Source organism: Varanus komodoensis, unplaced genomic scaffold (assembly GCF_004798865.1).
Source record: "Varanus komodoensis strain SLA01 unplaced genomic scaffold, ASM479886v1 scaffold52, whole genome shotgun sequence".
Classification (NCBI taxonomy): Eukaryota; Metazoa; Chordata; class Lepidosauria; order Squamata; family Varanidae; genus Varanus; species Varanus komodoensis.
In genome coordinates this window covers 71,166-84,763 of record NW_025336114.1, presented here as the reverse complement: position 1 = coordinate 84,763, position 13,598 = coordinate 71,166, and the positions used below count along the sequence as shown (strand labels likewise).

The following is a 13,598-nucleotide window of genomic DNA, read 5'->3' as shown; positions in this document are numbered from 1 at the left end:
TAGTCACCAGAGGGAACAGATGGACTCACAGTATGAGGACAGCTGCAAGTTCTCTCATGGCTGAGTCAAGGAATTGCAATTTACTCAGAGGCCTCACCCATTCATCCACACGCCAGCCCCTTTCAACAGGAATTTCCTCAGCCTGATTCTTACGAACAACAGAGAAGGAGGTTCACAAGTATTTAGGCTGTATCACAACAGACTGCAGCCAGAGGCCTAAAAGACTGAATGTTCCCTCTTTAGAAAACAAATCAAGCTTTCACTCTGATATCCTTTTCCATGTGCAGCGTCTTGGGGTTTGGCTTGTATGAAGACATGTTCAGTCCTGTGACATCCCACCAGTAGAGTTTGGTGGGCGATCACTACACGTCTGACACAGGTCTGTCACTTGGTCCACTGTTGTAAGAGAGCTAGGCTCCTTTTCTAGCATTTATATCTTGTGTTTACTATGCAGGGGTAGGACAGAAAACAATGTTACTCCAAAATGGATTTCCTTGTTATTTAATTTACCAAACAAAGGCAACACAGCTGGGTTGCTGTAGTGCTTCACATCTTACTCAGCACAATGCTCATCCTGTTCACATTAATTCAAGAAGTATAAAGTGGGGTGGCTTTCATCTATGATCCATTATTAGGCGATGCTGGCTTGGGATGACCATATACAGAGGGTCATATATACTCTTCTAGGGGGACAGCAGGACAAATGCAACTTACTCTTTCTAAAGCAAACTTTTCTTTTCTAAATCAAGTTGCTACACTTTATCGACAGAGTTATATTTGAATGATGGCAAACGTTTCCAAAATGGTTCACAATGTCAAACAAGCTGTTCACTCTGGATGTCAGTAGTGTTTCCATGTTGTGGATTAGGAACTGTGGTTGAGAGAGTGGCTTGCCTAAGGACACCAAAGGAATGGATGAGGTGGGCATGAAACCACAGAGATTACATTCTTCGCTACTCTTCTCACCTTGTTATGTTCAGTATGAATGAATAAGGATGCCCTTCAATATTGCAATGACCCCTATTAAAACCGAACTGAGAAAATGGTTGCAGTTTTTCAGGTCTAAATGAATCTAGGATGACATTATTTTGAGAGGGGTTTTTAAATGGCAGTCTGACAGCATGTTCAATTGTCCCTTTCCAACCTTACTGAGTTTCACTAGAACATGCATTTATCATATTTGCCAAGATTGCGGGGCATTTGGAGGCAACCATGGGGCATTGCAATTTGATATTTATTAACACATAGCTGAATATGTAAGAACTTGTTATCAATCAGTTCCCCTAGCATGACTACTTTACATGTGGCTCAGTATGACATCTTGCATACTTTAAAAAAAATATTATCAGGATGTCTATATCCCCAGTAGCCAAAGCTCTCTGAGCACTTTACAATAATCATACACTCAATCATATTGATCCTGCTTAGTTTCCAAGATTAGACAAGATCAGGCACTTCAGGCCACACAGACGCTACTGATCTGAAGCCTTTGTGTTCAAACTGGACTAGAAACAAGGCTTCTATAGTACAGTCCTGTTTCAAATAGGAATCTATTTTTAGCTTGAGCAAGCAGGATAGGAAAAATTTAATACCAGAAAGAAATATCCATGATTTGATATGTCTGTATTTGGTAAGGGCTAGGAATCTTTAGTACCGTATTTTTTGCTCTATAAGATGCACCTTTCCCCCCCTCAAAAGTAAGGGGAAATGTCTGTGCGTCTTATAGAGTGAATGTGTGTGTGCCTGATGCCCGGGACGCTGCCGGCCGCCTGCACCACGTGGCACCACCTGGCCGGCACGCGCTGCTCCGCCGCCCCCCCCCCCCCAGGTGAGAGCTGTGCCGCTCGGGGAGGCGTGTGGAGGAGCTGCAGCCTTTAACCCACCGGCCGCACGGAGAGCACAGACTGCTCACCCCCACCGCCCGGGAAGACCTGCCGCGGAGGAGTAGGAGCCGCGGCCTTTAACCTGCCGACTGCACGGAGAGCACGGAGAGACGGACTGCTCACCCCCACTGCCCGGAAGACCACCGCCGGCACACTGCCAGCCCAAAGTGGCACCACCTGGTCGGCACGCGCTTGGCACGCCCTGCTCCGCCCCCCTCCTCCGGCGCAGGTGAGAGCTGTTAATCACAGGTCGGTGTGTGTTTTCAAATGGCAACCCGTCTTTTAATGAAGCCCATGGGGAAGGGATGGGGAATGTGCCTGTGACTATCATGAAGCTTTCCATGGATCCCTCCTCTAAAAACTAGGTGCGTCTTATGGTCAGGTGCATCTTATAGAGCGAAAAATACGGTAAATACAAATTACTAAGTTACATTTAGACGATAAGTGCATACAGCTAGATGAGATACCCTCTGGGAATTTAGTCTCTTACCTTCCCTAAACTGGCATCCTCTTAGATGTGTTGGACTGCAATTCCCATCATTCATAACCACTGCTCCTGCAATGCTGGCTGGGGATAATAGCATTTGAAAGCACCAGGTTGGAGATGGCTGCCCTACATGATTACTTTTTTTGTCAAGACAAATTGCTTTAGCTGACTTAGTAGAAATAGCACAATGAGCATAAATAGCTGTTTCTTCTGAAATAGTCTTTACCTTGAGAAAAAACCCCCACGCTCTTGAGAGCCACTACCCACACAAGTTACAGCAGCGCCATGCCAACTTCTCCATGGATACACCGTTGCATCCTTCTTAATGTCCACTGTGCATCTCTCAGTTTGAGAATTCTCAGCACCAGTTTAAGAATGCTCAGATACCAAAGTTTAGAAAAGGAATGGAATGCCATATATCTCAAATTAGATTTGTACAGCATTAAGAAATACTCATATTGCCTAACACATAATGTTGGATATAGCCCAGCAGTTCCACAGGCACCATAAAGAAGACAATACATTAGGGCACAAAACATACCCTCCAAATACAGAGGATAAAGGGTGTTCTATGCAAGGTTGAGGGGCACAAAGGTGAAGGTTGCCTCTGTACGCATGCCCCTCTGCAAAGCAGTTCACTGCAGTGCTTTGCAGCAGGAGGAAAGGAGCCTGAGAACACATCATATCTTGGCAATGCTGGTTTCTTCCTGTGCTTTGCAACCTCAGGGAAACAGCCAGTGTAGTTCTCCCTGTGACAGCCGCTGGCAGGAGAGGGCACTCCAAGCACCAAGTCTTAGCCCTGAGGTTGGAGTTGTTTTCCAGACTTGGAACTGGGTGGCCAAATAATCCCTACAGCCCTTTAAATGTTAGATGCAATAGGATTGTTCTGCCCAATACTAACTTGCTTTCAAATACTAACCTTTATTTATTTATACTCTATGTTGTTTCCTTTCAAGGAACTCAAAGAGACTCCTTTTCCTTCTCCTCTCAATCTTATCCTCACAACAACATCAACTACCCTGTGAAGTAGGTTGGGCTGAGAGTCTGTGACTGGCTCCACAGGACCCTGATCTCCTGAGTCCCAGTCAAGCACTCTTAACCACTACACAACATGGCTTTCACTCCACTTAATATTTAAGGTTGGCAGAGGCTCACCCCTCCTCTGTTTCTGCCAGGTGTCTAAATTATTGGCAAGGGGCCTCTTTTTCTAAGCCATTGATCCAGGCTAGGAACTTTTTTTAAAAAAAGCATTTCAGATTCAGAACATTAAAAGGTCAATTACTATCTAAATATGTTCACACCAAGTTCTACAATCATCAATGTCCCAGTAGACCAGAAACTATTTTACACAACTCTCTTTTTAACAACTTGCTGCTCAAAACTCTGAGAATGGGATAAATGGGCTCTAATTCCATAAAATGGGATCTTGACTTCAGAGGGATCTCTGAGGAACACAAAAATGAGCTGGGGAGTAGGAAGCAAACTGAGAACCCCATTATTAGATACTCCCTCTGGTCATTATTCCTGGCCCATAGGAATTCCTCCTTGTATACACTTGCATCACAAAATGCCATCAGTGCTTTTGCATCTTTCAGAACAACATTTCTGAAACACAGAATTGTTTTAGCATTGTGGCAGCTGTACCAATCTCAAGGACATCCATTCCATTATCTGAAGCCATCATATCCCAGAGATTACTTACTGATCCAGGTGCATGACCTGGCATCTTCTGCTTCTTAATGAAAATTGTCTCTGCTACCTTTCTCAATGATCATTCACAGCACATTAAAACCACTCTGAAAGGCCAACTTTGTTCTACAGCAATTCTCTTATGAGCTTCTCTGGAGAAAAAGCTAGGCCACAGATTACTAAGCAACAGAGTATTCTAGCCAATTAAGGATTCATTTGTTCAAAGGAAGCAACACACTTTAAGCATAATCTCCTTCATAAACACAAAAGATCATTGCAATACCTTCAGTTGTAGTAGTTAAGAGAAACCAGTTCACATAAGCAACCTTTGAAATGAAAACAGCTGACTGGATGACAAGGTTCGATTTTCTGTCAATAGGAGGACTACAGTAGAGCATTGTTTAAAAAGATAATTTCTATGTTAGACTGTTGCAGCAAAAACGGAGTCTTATGCCACCTTCAAGCAGGGATCCCCAATGCCGCATCCATGGGGACCTTTAAGAACACCAACAAAGCTCATTGCTCCCTTATTTATTTGTTAGCTGTTTAAATAAATTAAATCCTTGAGAAATGTCAGGGCACTTTTCTTTTTCTCCTTTTCTAGCCTCTCCCTCCGTGCTCTCCTCCCCCCCCCCCCACACCCCACAATTCACACACATCTCTTTAGCTCAGCCCTGCTCCTGTGGCAGTCCTTATATGACTAGTCACATCCTCCATGGGAGCCATGTTTGCTGTCCCAAGGCAATTCCTTAAATTTCCAGACAAGCTGACAGGTCCAAAAAGGTGTGTGTGTGTGGGGGGGGGGGTCACGCCTTAAAGGCTAAACAATTTATTATAGCATGAGCTTTCACTTACTGGTCCCTATTACATCAGATGCACTGGGCATTTTTACGCTCCATTATGAACCTTCAGAAAGACAATGGACAGTTAATTTTCTGTATGTGCCTACCTGAACCCTGAGATCATCAGCAGAGGTTCTTTTCAGAGATCCTCCTCCAAAGGAAGCAAGGAGGGTGGTTACTGGAGTTATGGCACCCCATCTGTAGAATCAGCTTCCAAAAGAGGTGTGCCAGGTGCCCACTCTTTTTTCATTCCAGCACCAGGGTATAACCTTTTAATTTTCCCAGTATTTTAATAGTTAGAATTTATTTCCATTTTTACTGAATTTTACTACTGTATTTCTGGATTGATATAGCTACAGTTGTGGTGCATGCATCATTGTTTTATTGTATGTATACTAATTGTATTATTGTGATCTTATAATTTTTATATTATTGTATTTTTTTATTTTGTGAACTGCCCAGGGTGCCTCTGGGCTGATGGGTGGTGTACAAATAGAAATAAACAAATTTTTCAATTGTTTATATCCCCTGATAATTTTCATGATAAGCAAAATCAGGCCGGGTGGAACACAGGTAGGGTGGGGAGGAAAATACAGAATACAATATTTGAGCACCAAAGTCTATGGTGTCAGGATTGTGAATTTTTTCCTCATATCTAACTTCAGTTATTTCATTAACTACTTGGAATTTGAGCAGTATGTCTAAAGGCAAAATTTTAGATAGTGGTTTGGGAAGCCAACTTATGGAAAATTTCTTTCTCTGATAGGCACATGTTTATATACTTTTAAGGCTATGATGCTACTATATTTACTTAGGGTTCTATTCCTTAAGGAGAAAAATCCTACAGATTTCGTTCCTAGCATGTTCTAGTCAGTTTCACAAGGGGAAAATGGTATACTTTCATGCTTTTGTACTCTTACTCTTTGGTGGCTTTATGGCCTCAAATGCAGGCATACAAGATGAGAAACTTCTAAATTAGCTAAGGACAAGGAGGGGAAAGAGTTAAAGAAAAGTTCCCCACCTTTTCTGAAAGCTTTCAGTACGTATCTTCAACATAATACATCTCCATCACAATTACACTGTGCACTTTGTGGCAGGCAAATTTAAAATGTCACAGACATGGAAAACTCATTATTAGAACCTAACAACAATTCCAACTCTAGGTTTGGTGCCTTGGACAAGTCCCCCTTGATCGTCTCCTCTCCCTTGGGGACACCACCTTCTCATGAGCATGGCTGCCTGCTGCCAATCCTGTTCCTCATTAGTGCTGCCAAGGAGCCTGCACGTCCTGGCATGAGCCCAGCTACGCCCACCCTTGGTGCCCACCCTGCTTAACACAAGCGGGAAATTAACAATAGTGTTCTTAAGGAATGTCTAGCTGATCAGCCACCAATCTGTGTCATTTCATTACTCAAGCAGAGACAAATGCACACATGGCTCACAACCAATATAGCACAGCATAAATATAGAAAAATGATACCATATCCTGTCATGATCTGGAATGCCAAGAGTCGACTAAATATACCACAGTCAAGTGACAACAGTTCCTATCAAGCAGAGCCATGCATGGAGGCAGGGAGAACTTATTCACCCTCCTCCTATCATCCCCCAGTGATGCAAGCCATCCAAACCCAGGATTTAACCGAAAGTGCAATCGGATCGGCAGGAAAGGCTTGTGGGAGGGGGTCTGAGCAGAAGAAAAGAACTAAGCCTTTCCTGCATTCAAGCAAGCTTCGCCCTCCCCGCCGCCCACTTTTGCAGCCAATTTTGTACCCGAAAGCAATCCGCTCCCAACAGGAAATGGGAATTTTCTTTGGTATTTAAAGGCACAGCTAGCGTATTGTATACTACACACACACACATATATGCAAACGCAAGGGAATGCATTCAAATGAACAGCTCGAAAAACTAGAAGGAACAAAGATGGGAAAGGGACGAGAACATAAACATTTATATATATATATTAGAAGCACAACCTGGCGCGGCGTGCAGTCGCTTGCAGAGCCAACCCGAGAATTGCATGCCATAATGAAAACCACGAAATTCTTGTACACTCACATTGTTTAAATATCTCCAGACACAAAGCCATGAGAGACACAAAGAGGATGGGGAAACTATAAAGAGAAAAGGAGAGAGAGAGAGAGAGAGAAAGAGACGGACAGGGGGTGGATGGGAAGAGACGGCTCTTCCTTTCGTCTCGGAGGGAAGGAGACAGGAATCGCACTACAGTAGAAGGGCGAAGCCGGGTTCCACCCTATTCATTGAGAAAACAACGAACAGCTCCCAGTCGAGGAAGGGAGAAGGGGGCGGATGGTGGAGGATGAGCGAGAGGCCGAGCAGGGCCGGGCCTGCGGCGATCCAGATCGTGGCGAGCACAGGCAAGATAAGAGGCAGCTGCTGCCGGCGGAGATCTGCCCGGTGCTGAAAAAGATACAAAGTAACAGACGACGAAACGCACGAGAGAGCTTTGGCCGCGCACACTCACCCTCCTCCCTCACTCAGCCAGCCCCATCCGCTCCCGTTATGTACTTCCAAGGGGAGGAGCCTCGGGGTGGCTGGTTAAAGACCCGGGTTCGCCACGCCCACCTTCCTGGGCCCGCGCCCGGCGACAGCGGGAAAGAGCCGCGGTGGGACGAGGGCGGCGGCGGCGGCGGCGGCGGCTGCAGCCCGATGCAAAAGGAGAGGCGAGAACGGAGAAGGCAGGGCGAAGCGGCAGCGCCCGACGGGAGAGGAAGCCTTGCCGGGGCTGCCAATGGAAGGAAAGGGGAGGGCGCAGAGCTACTGCAGGCCTGGTCGGCTTTTGCAAAGACGGAAAGCCGGCAGGCCGGCTGAGGAGCTGCTGAAAGCGTCCTCTGCCTTAGTCGGCGCTGTGCAACCAGTTCCAGCCAGTATTCCGCACATGCTCAAACGGCGCTGTTCTCTCTCTTGCTTTCTCCCCTCACCCTCTACCTGCTTGCTCGTTGAGTCCAAGGAGAGGCACGTGCTGCTGGGGAGAGAGATTGCGAAGGACGGCCAAGCCTTGCGTGAAGGAGGCGGGCGCGACTCCAAAACCCGCAAGTGCAAAGTGAAGCGGGCTGGACCGCTCCTAGCTCCTCCTCCTCCTCCTCCTCCTCCACGCAACCGCTTGCTGCGCTCCCGGAGGCTTCTTTTCCGCGTGGGCGGCGACGGGGGCAGAGTAACATCCGCAGTCGTTTGGACGCAACAGGTGCGCGCGCCATCGGCAAGGGGGCCACCGACTGGCAGCTGAGCAAGACCAAGGAGATGCAGATGGCAGGAAAGCGCGGCCCAAAGGAGTCCTGCAAAGTCCCGGGCCCAAGCGAGGAATGCATTTCCTGGTGCGGATTGCCCACTCGCTTCTTTCGAGGAAAGGGCGCTGCCATCGGCGCCCTTCGCTCTTTTTCCCTACAGCGGCTTGCCCGACGATATGATTTCCGCCCTATCGAAGTGGGGGTGCTGCCAGTTTCACTCTTTTCCCGAGAGCTAGTAGGTAGTTGAGCCCTCCTAGTTTGGTTCCACTCGGGAGTGGATCCGTTTCCACGCCCCTCTTTTACAGTGGGGATTTCTCTGGCAGGTTTGGGGTGTTGTGTAGGTGACTGTGGGATACTTTGGAATCTTTGCAGACTCATTGCAAGATCACACCTTATCTGGCTTATCTGAAGAACAAAAAGAAAACATCTGCTTTTTAAAAAAGCAGTACATGAGATTGTGAGCTGCACTCTTGACACCTATCTCTAAAATAGCTTTCTTAACTTGGTGCCCTCCAGGTGTGTTGAATTCCAGCACCTGTCATCTCCAAGTGGAATAGTTCACTGGTTGGGGAAATCATATTTGTGTTCCAACACACCTGGACGGAACTAGGTTGGAGGAAGGATGCTCCATATCACCCTTAAGATGATACTTCATAGTGAAAATACCAAAATTAGCTATGTAGAAGTGCAGGTTGGTGCAGCATAAGGCCTCATATATTCATGATCTGATTATTTGTTTATTAATTATCTGGTTACCTATGTATGAGGGATGTGGTGGCACAGTGGGTTAAACTGCTGAGCCACTGGGCTGGTTGATTGAAAGGTTGACAGTTCAGATATGCAGACGGGGTGAGCTCCCATACTCTGTCCCAGATCCTGCCAACCTTGCAGTTCGAAAGCATTCCATGCACTTTGGTGGTTAGTTGTGCTGGCCACATGACCATGGAGACTGTCTGCAGACAAACACTGGCTCCCTTGGCTAGGAAGCGGAGGTGAGCACCGCCCGCAAGAGTCAGACACGACTGGACTTAAATGTCATGGGGAAACCTTTACCTTTAACCTATGTATAACTGAGACTTCGGTGGGTAAACAGGTACATGTTAGATTCTTCCACCTGGGCTCATCTGGGCTCTGGTTTTCATTTTAGCAAAGGCTTGAGGGCTGGGGCCTGCAGATTGCTATAAGAATTCTTTGTCTACAGGCTGTCTGTGTTCTTGTTACTACATGCTGTCAAGTCATAGCTGATTTATGTAGACCCTATTAATGACTATCCTCCAAAATATCCTGTCCTTGAAAGCCCTGCTCAATTCTTGTAAATGCAAGGCTATGATTTTCTTTATGGAATTGGTCACTCTCATATTTGGTCTTTCCCTAGTGTTATTGTCTTCAGTGAGTCTTTCTTTCTCATGATATCCTGAAGTATGACTGATCTTTACTTTGAGGGCAAGTTTTGGCTTGATTTGATCTGGGATGTTCTTGTTTATCTTTCTATCAGTTCAGGTTATTCACCAAGCTCTCTTCCAGCACTATGATTCAAATGCATCAATTTTCTTCCTGTCAGCTTTCTTCACTATCCAGCATTCACACCCAGACATAGTAATTTTGAAAACAGTTGTGTCAATGATTTTGGCCTTGATCTCCAGTGAAATGTCCTTACACTTGATTATCTTTTATAGTTCCTTCATTGCTACCCATCCAAGTCTCGGTCATCTTCTAATTTCTTGGTTGCAATCTCCCTTTAAATTGATGCTTAAGCCAAGGTGTACAAAATTTTTCATAATTTCAGTTTCTTCATTGTTGACCTTAAAGTTGTATAATTCTGTAGTTTCTTAGTGTTCAACTGTAGATGTACTTTTGAACTTTCTTCTTTCACTTTTCTGAGCAGTTATCTCAATTTAGTGCTGCTTTTCTGTCAGTAATATGCTCTATCTGTGTATCTTAAATTATTGAGGTTATCTTCCTCCCATTGTTACATGTGAAGTATTTCACCATCTGTATTCAGTTCTCTATCTGCAACTCAGCAGAGCTTTTTAGGGATGTCCAAGACCTTTTATGTGCTGTCCATAAGGTCATCAATCTTTTTGAGGCCTGCTTTAACATTAGTTTGGCATGTCTAGGACTGAATGTCTTGCATGGCAGGACTTCAGTGTAGTAGCCAGTGAATCAGCCGAGGTACCCAGAGCAAATCTTGGTCCAGTTTTCTTGGGTGAGTTTCAGTTGCAGCAACTCAAAGATGTTGACAAGGTTTGTGTGAACACTTCTGAACTGCCTCCTTGCCCCTCTTGGCTATTCCATGTATGCTAGTTTTTATAAGCCAACTAGGCAGGGTGGAAAGTAATGCTTCCTTGTGAAAAGGTCCTATGCTATCTGCAGGAGACAGTGATGAGACCACACCTGATGAAATCCTCTGCATGTGGAAGTTCTTAGCAACCTTAGGCTGGTAGGAAATATTCCTTGTCTGGTTTAGGGTCCTCTGTGGGTACTCTTGCATGAGATCAATTATCTGGATCCACTTCAGTTGGGTTTCAGGCCAGATGTTGGCCCATAAATATATTTTGTCATCTTTTATGATGAACTAAGTTTTGGAGAGCACTACCATCAGTCTGCTGTTGATGTACAGCTCTGTTGCTCCTTTTCATCCTCATCAGGTGAGCCTCTGAATGTGCCTAAATGGTGCCCAGCTGTGATAATAGACTGGATGACAGCTAATAAACTGAAGCTCAATCTAGACAAGACTGAGATTCCCATTAGTGGATGGTTCCTCTGACTTAATGGAAAGTGTTTAAGATTCGTCACGAGTTGGACTCCACTAATGAATCAGAGGGCTATGGAGAGACGCCAATGCTACCGTCTGGTCCAAAATTGTTGGAGGAATTTCAGTTATTGCGTGCCGATGATGTGGACAAGGTACTTGGACGAGTACGTCCCACCACTTGCCTATTGGATCCTTGCCCGTCTTGGTTAATAAATAACTCCAAGCACGGGATTGGGACCTGGATCTTGGAAGTGGTTAACGCTTCTCTGAGGGAGGGTCGAGTGCCTGCCCCTTTAAAGGAGGCGGTAATATGACTGGTCCTGAAGAAAGCATCACTGCATCCAGAGATGGCCACTAACTATAGACCTGTGGCCAACATCCCGTTTCTGGGCAAGGTGTTGGAGCAAGTGGTGGCGGGACAACTCCAAGCACTCTTGGATGAAACTGATTATCTGGATCCTTTTCAGTCCGGCTTCAGACCCGGGTACAGTACTGAATCTGCCTTGGTCACCCTGTACGATGACCTGTGCAGGGAGAAGGACAGGGGGAGTGCATCCCTGTTGGTTCTTCTGGACCTCTCGGCGGCTTTCGATACCATCGACCATGGTATCCTTCTGGATAGGCTAGCGGGATTGGGGGTTGGAGGCACTGCTTTACAATGGTTCCGCTCCTATCTCAACGGTCGATTCCAGAAGGTAGTGCTGGGGGACCATGTCTCTGCATCATGGCAGCTATGCCATGGAGTACCACAGGGCTCCATTCTATCCCCTCTGCTATTTAACATCTATATGAAACTGCTGGGAGAGGTCATGAGGAGGTGTGGGCTGCGGAATCATCAATACGCTGATGATACCCAGCTCTACCTCTCGTTTTCCACTAATCCAGGTGAGGCAGTGGATGTGCTGAACCGGTGCTTGGCCGAGGTAATGGAATGGATGAGGGCCAATAAACTGAAACTGAATCCAGACAAGACGGAGGTCCTGTTGGTTGGCGGATCGGGTTTCGGAGAGGGTGGATTTGACCTGGTCCTGAATGGTGCAACACTCCCTCTTAGGGACAAGGTCCGCAGCTTAGGAGTACTCCTCAACCCAGAGCTTTCTTTGGAAGCTCAGGTGACAGTGGTGGCAAGGAGCGCCTTCCTTCAGCTTCGGCTGATTAATCAGCTGCGCCCCTACCTGGAGTTCGACTGCCTGGCGACGGTGACACACGCACTGGTGACTTCCCGCCTAGACTTCTGTAACGCGCTTTATGTGGGGCTTCCCCTGAAGATGGTCCGAACACTTCAATTGGTGCAAAATAGAGCTGCCAGGTTGCTAACGGGGACGGGGCGTTATGCTCACATGACTCCAGTCCTCCGCCAGCTTCACTGGCTGCCCATTGAAGCCCGGGCCCAATTCAAGGTGTTGATTATGACCTATAAAGCCCTAAACGGCTTGGGTCCTGGCTACCTGAACGAGCGCTTACGTCCGTATATGCCCGACCGCCCTTTGAGATCTGCGGGAGAGTCCCTTCTCCGGGAACCCTCCATGAAAGAAATTAGGAGAGTAAGTACTCGGAGGAGGGCTTTCTCTGCGGTGGCGCCCAACCTATGGAACTCACTCCCCAAAGAGGTCCGCCTGGCACCGTCGTTACTGGTTTTTCGGCGCCAGGTAAAGACCTTTTTATTTAAACATCATTTTAATTGTTAAAATATATGATCTGGCCAGGGCAACTTCTTCTTCCTTCTCTTTTCCCCTCCTATATTATTTATTTACTTATTTTATACTGATAATTTTAATTTTATATTATGATGTTTGTGACTCAATGTATTTTTTGGTATTTTTGTATTTTATGGTAATTTATTATGTTCTATTGTATTTCAATGTATTTTATTGTGTTGTAAGCTGCCCCGAGGCTTCGGCAAGGGGCGGCATAGAAATGTTATAATAATAATAATAATAATAATAATAATAATAATAAAAATAATATACAGGATGAGGTTGTAGTCCCCATGAAGGAACAGGTTCATAGCTTGTGGTCCTCCTGAAGCCCTCCTTGTTACCTGAGTCTTAGGTCTCCTCAATGGCATGCAGTATCTCTTAGTAACTTTGAATGGTGGTTAAGCTGTGTTCCTTATCTGGACAGAGATAACCTGGTTTAAGTAATTTCTTATCTGGCTTCTTGCCCCTCTTGGCTATTCCCTCTATGCTTGTATAAGCCAGCAAGGCAGGGTTAGATTACTACAGTGCACTCCATGTGGGGTTGCCCTTGAGGTCCATTCAAAAGCTGCAGCTTGTATAAAATGGAGCCAGATTAATAAGAGGGATCAGAAGGTCTGAACATAAAAGGACAATTCTAATCTGCCTGCACTGGCTATTATGTATGCTTCTAAGCCTGATTCAAGGTACTATGAAGCTCTGTTTGGTTTGGGACCACGTTACCTGACAAAGCACCTCTCCCAGCCTGAGTCTGTCCAGATACTATGATCCACATCTGAGATCTCCTTCCAAGTGCCATCTTAAGGGAGGCTCTGAGGGTGGCAGCAAGGGAAGAGGCCTTCTCAGGTGTGGCTCTGCCCAATTATGGAATGATCTCCCCACTGCGCTCCACCTGGTGCCAACATTGTCATCTTTTTGGAACCAGGTTAAGAATGTCCTGTACACTCAGGCATTTAGTGGCACATGATAGGACATGTCTGGTTTTTGAATTGAAATT

General features: G+C 45.9%; 1 protein-coding gene across 6 annotated transcripts in view; it reads right to left on the bottom strand.

The window, feature by feature from the left end:
* The window catches only part of DLGAP4 (DLG associated protein 4), a 129,243-nt gene that overhangs the window by 60,000 nt on the left and 55,645 nt on the right, over nucleotides 1-13,598 (bottom strand). The window contains exon 1 of one of the 6 annotated variants that reach the window (XM_044447545.1): nucleotides 6,960-7,379. The exons of 4 other annotated variants lie outside the window; for them this stretch is intronic. In XM_044447545.1, the coding sequence (XP_044303480.1) occupies nucleotides 6,960-6,990 (31 nt within the window). In that variant the 5' untranslated portion in view covers nucleotides 6,991-7,379. Of the gene's footprint in view, nucleotides 1-4,342; nucleotides 4,575-6,959; nucleotides 7,380-13,598 lie in introns of those variants that run through there. One more of the 6 variants, XM_044447544.1, reaches the window with a different exon arrangement.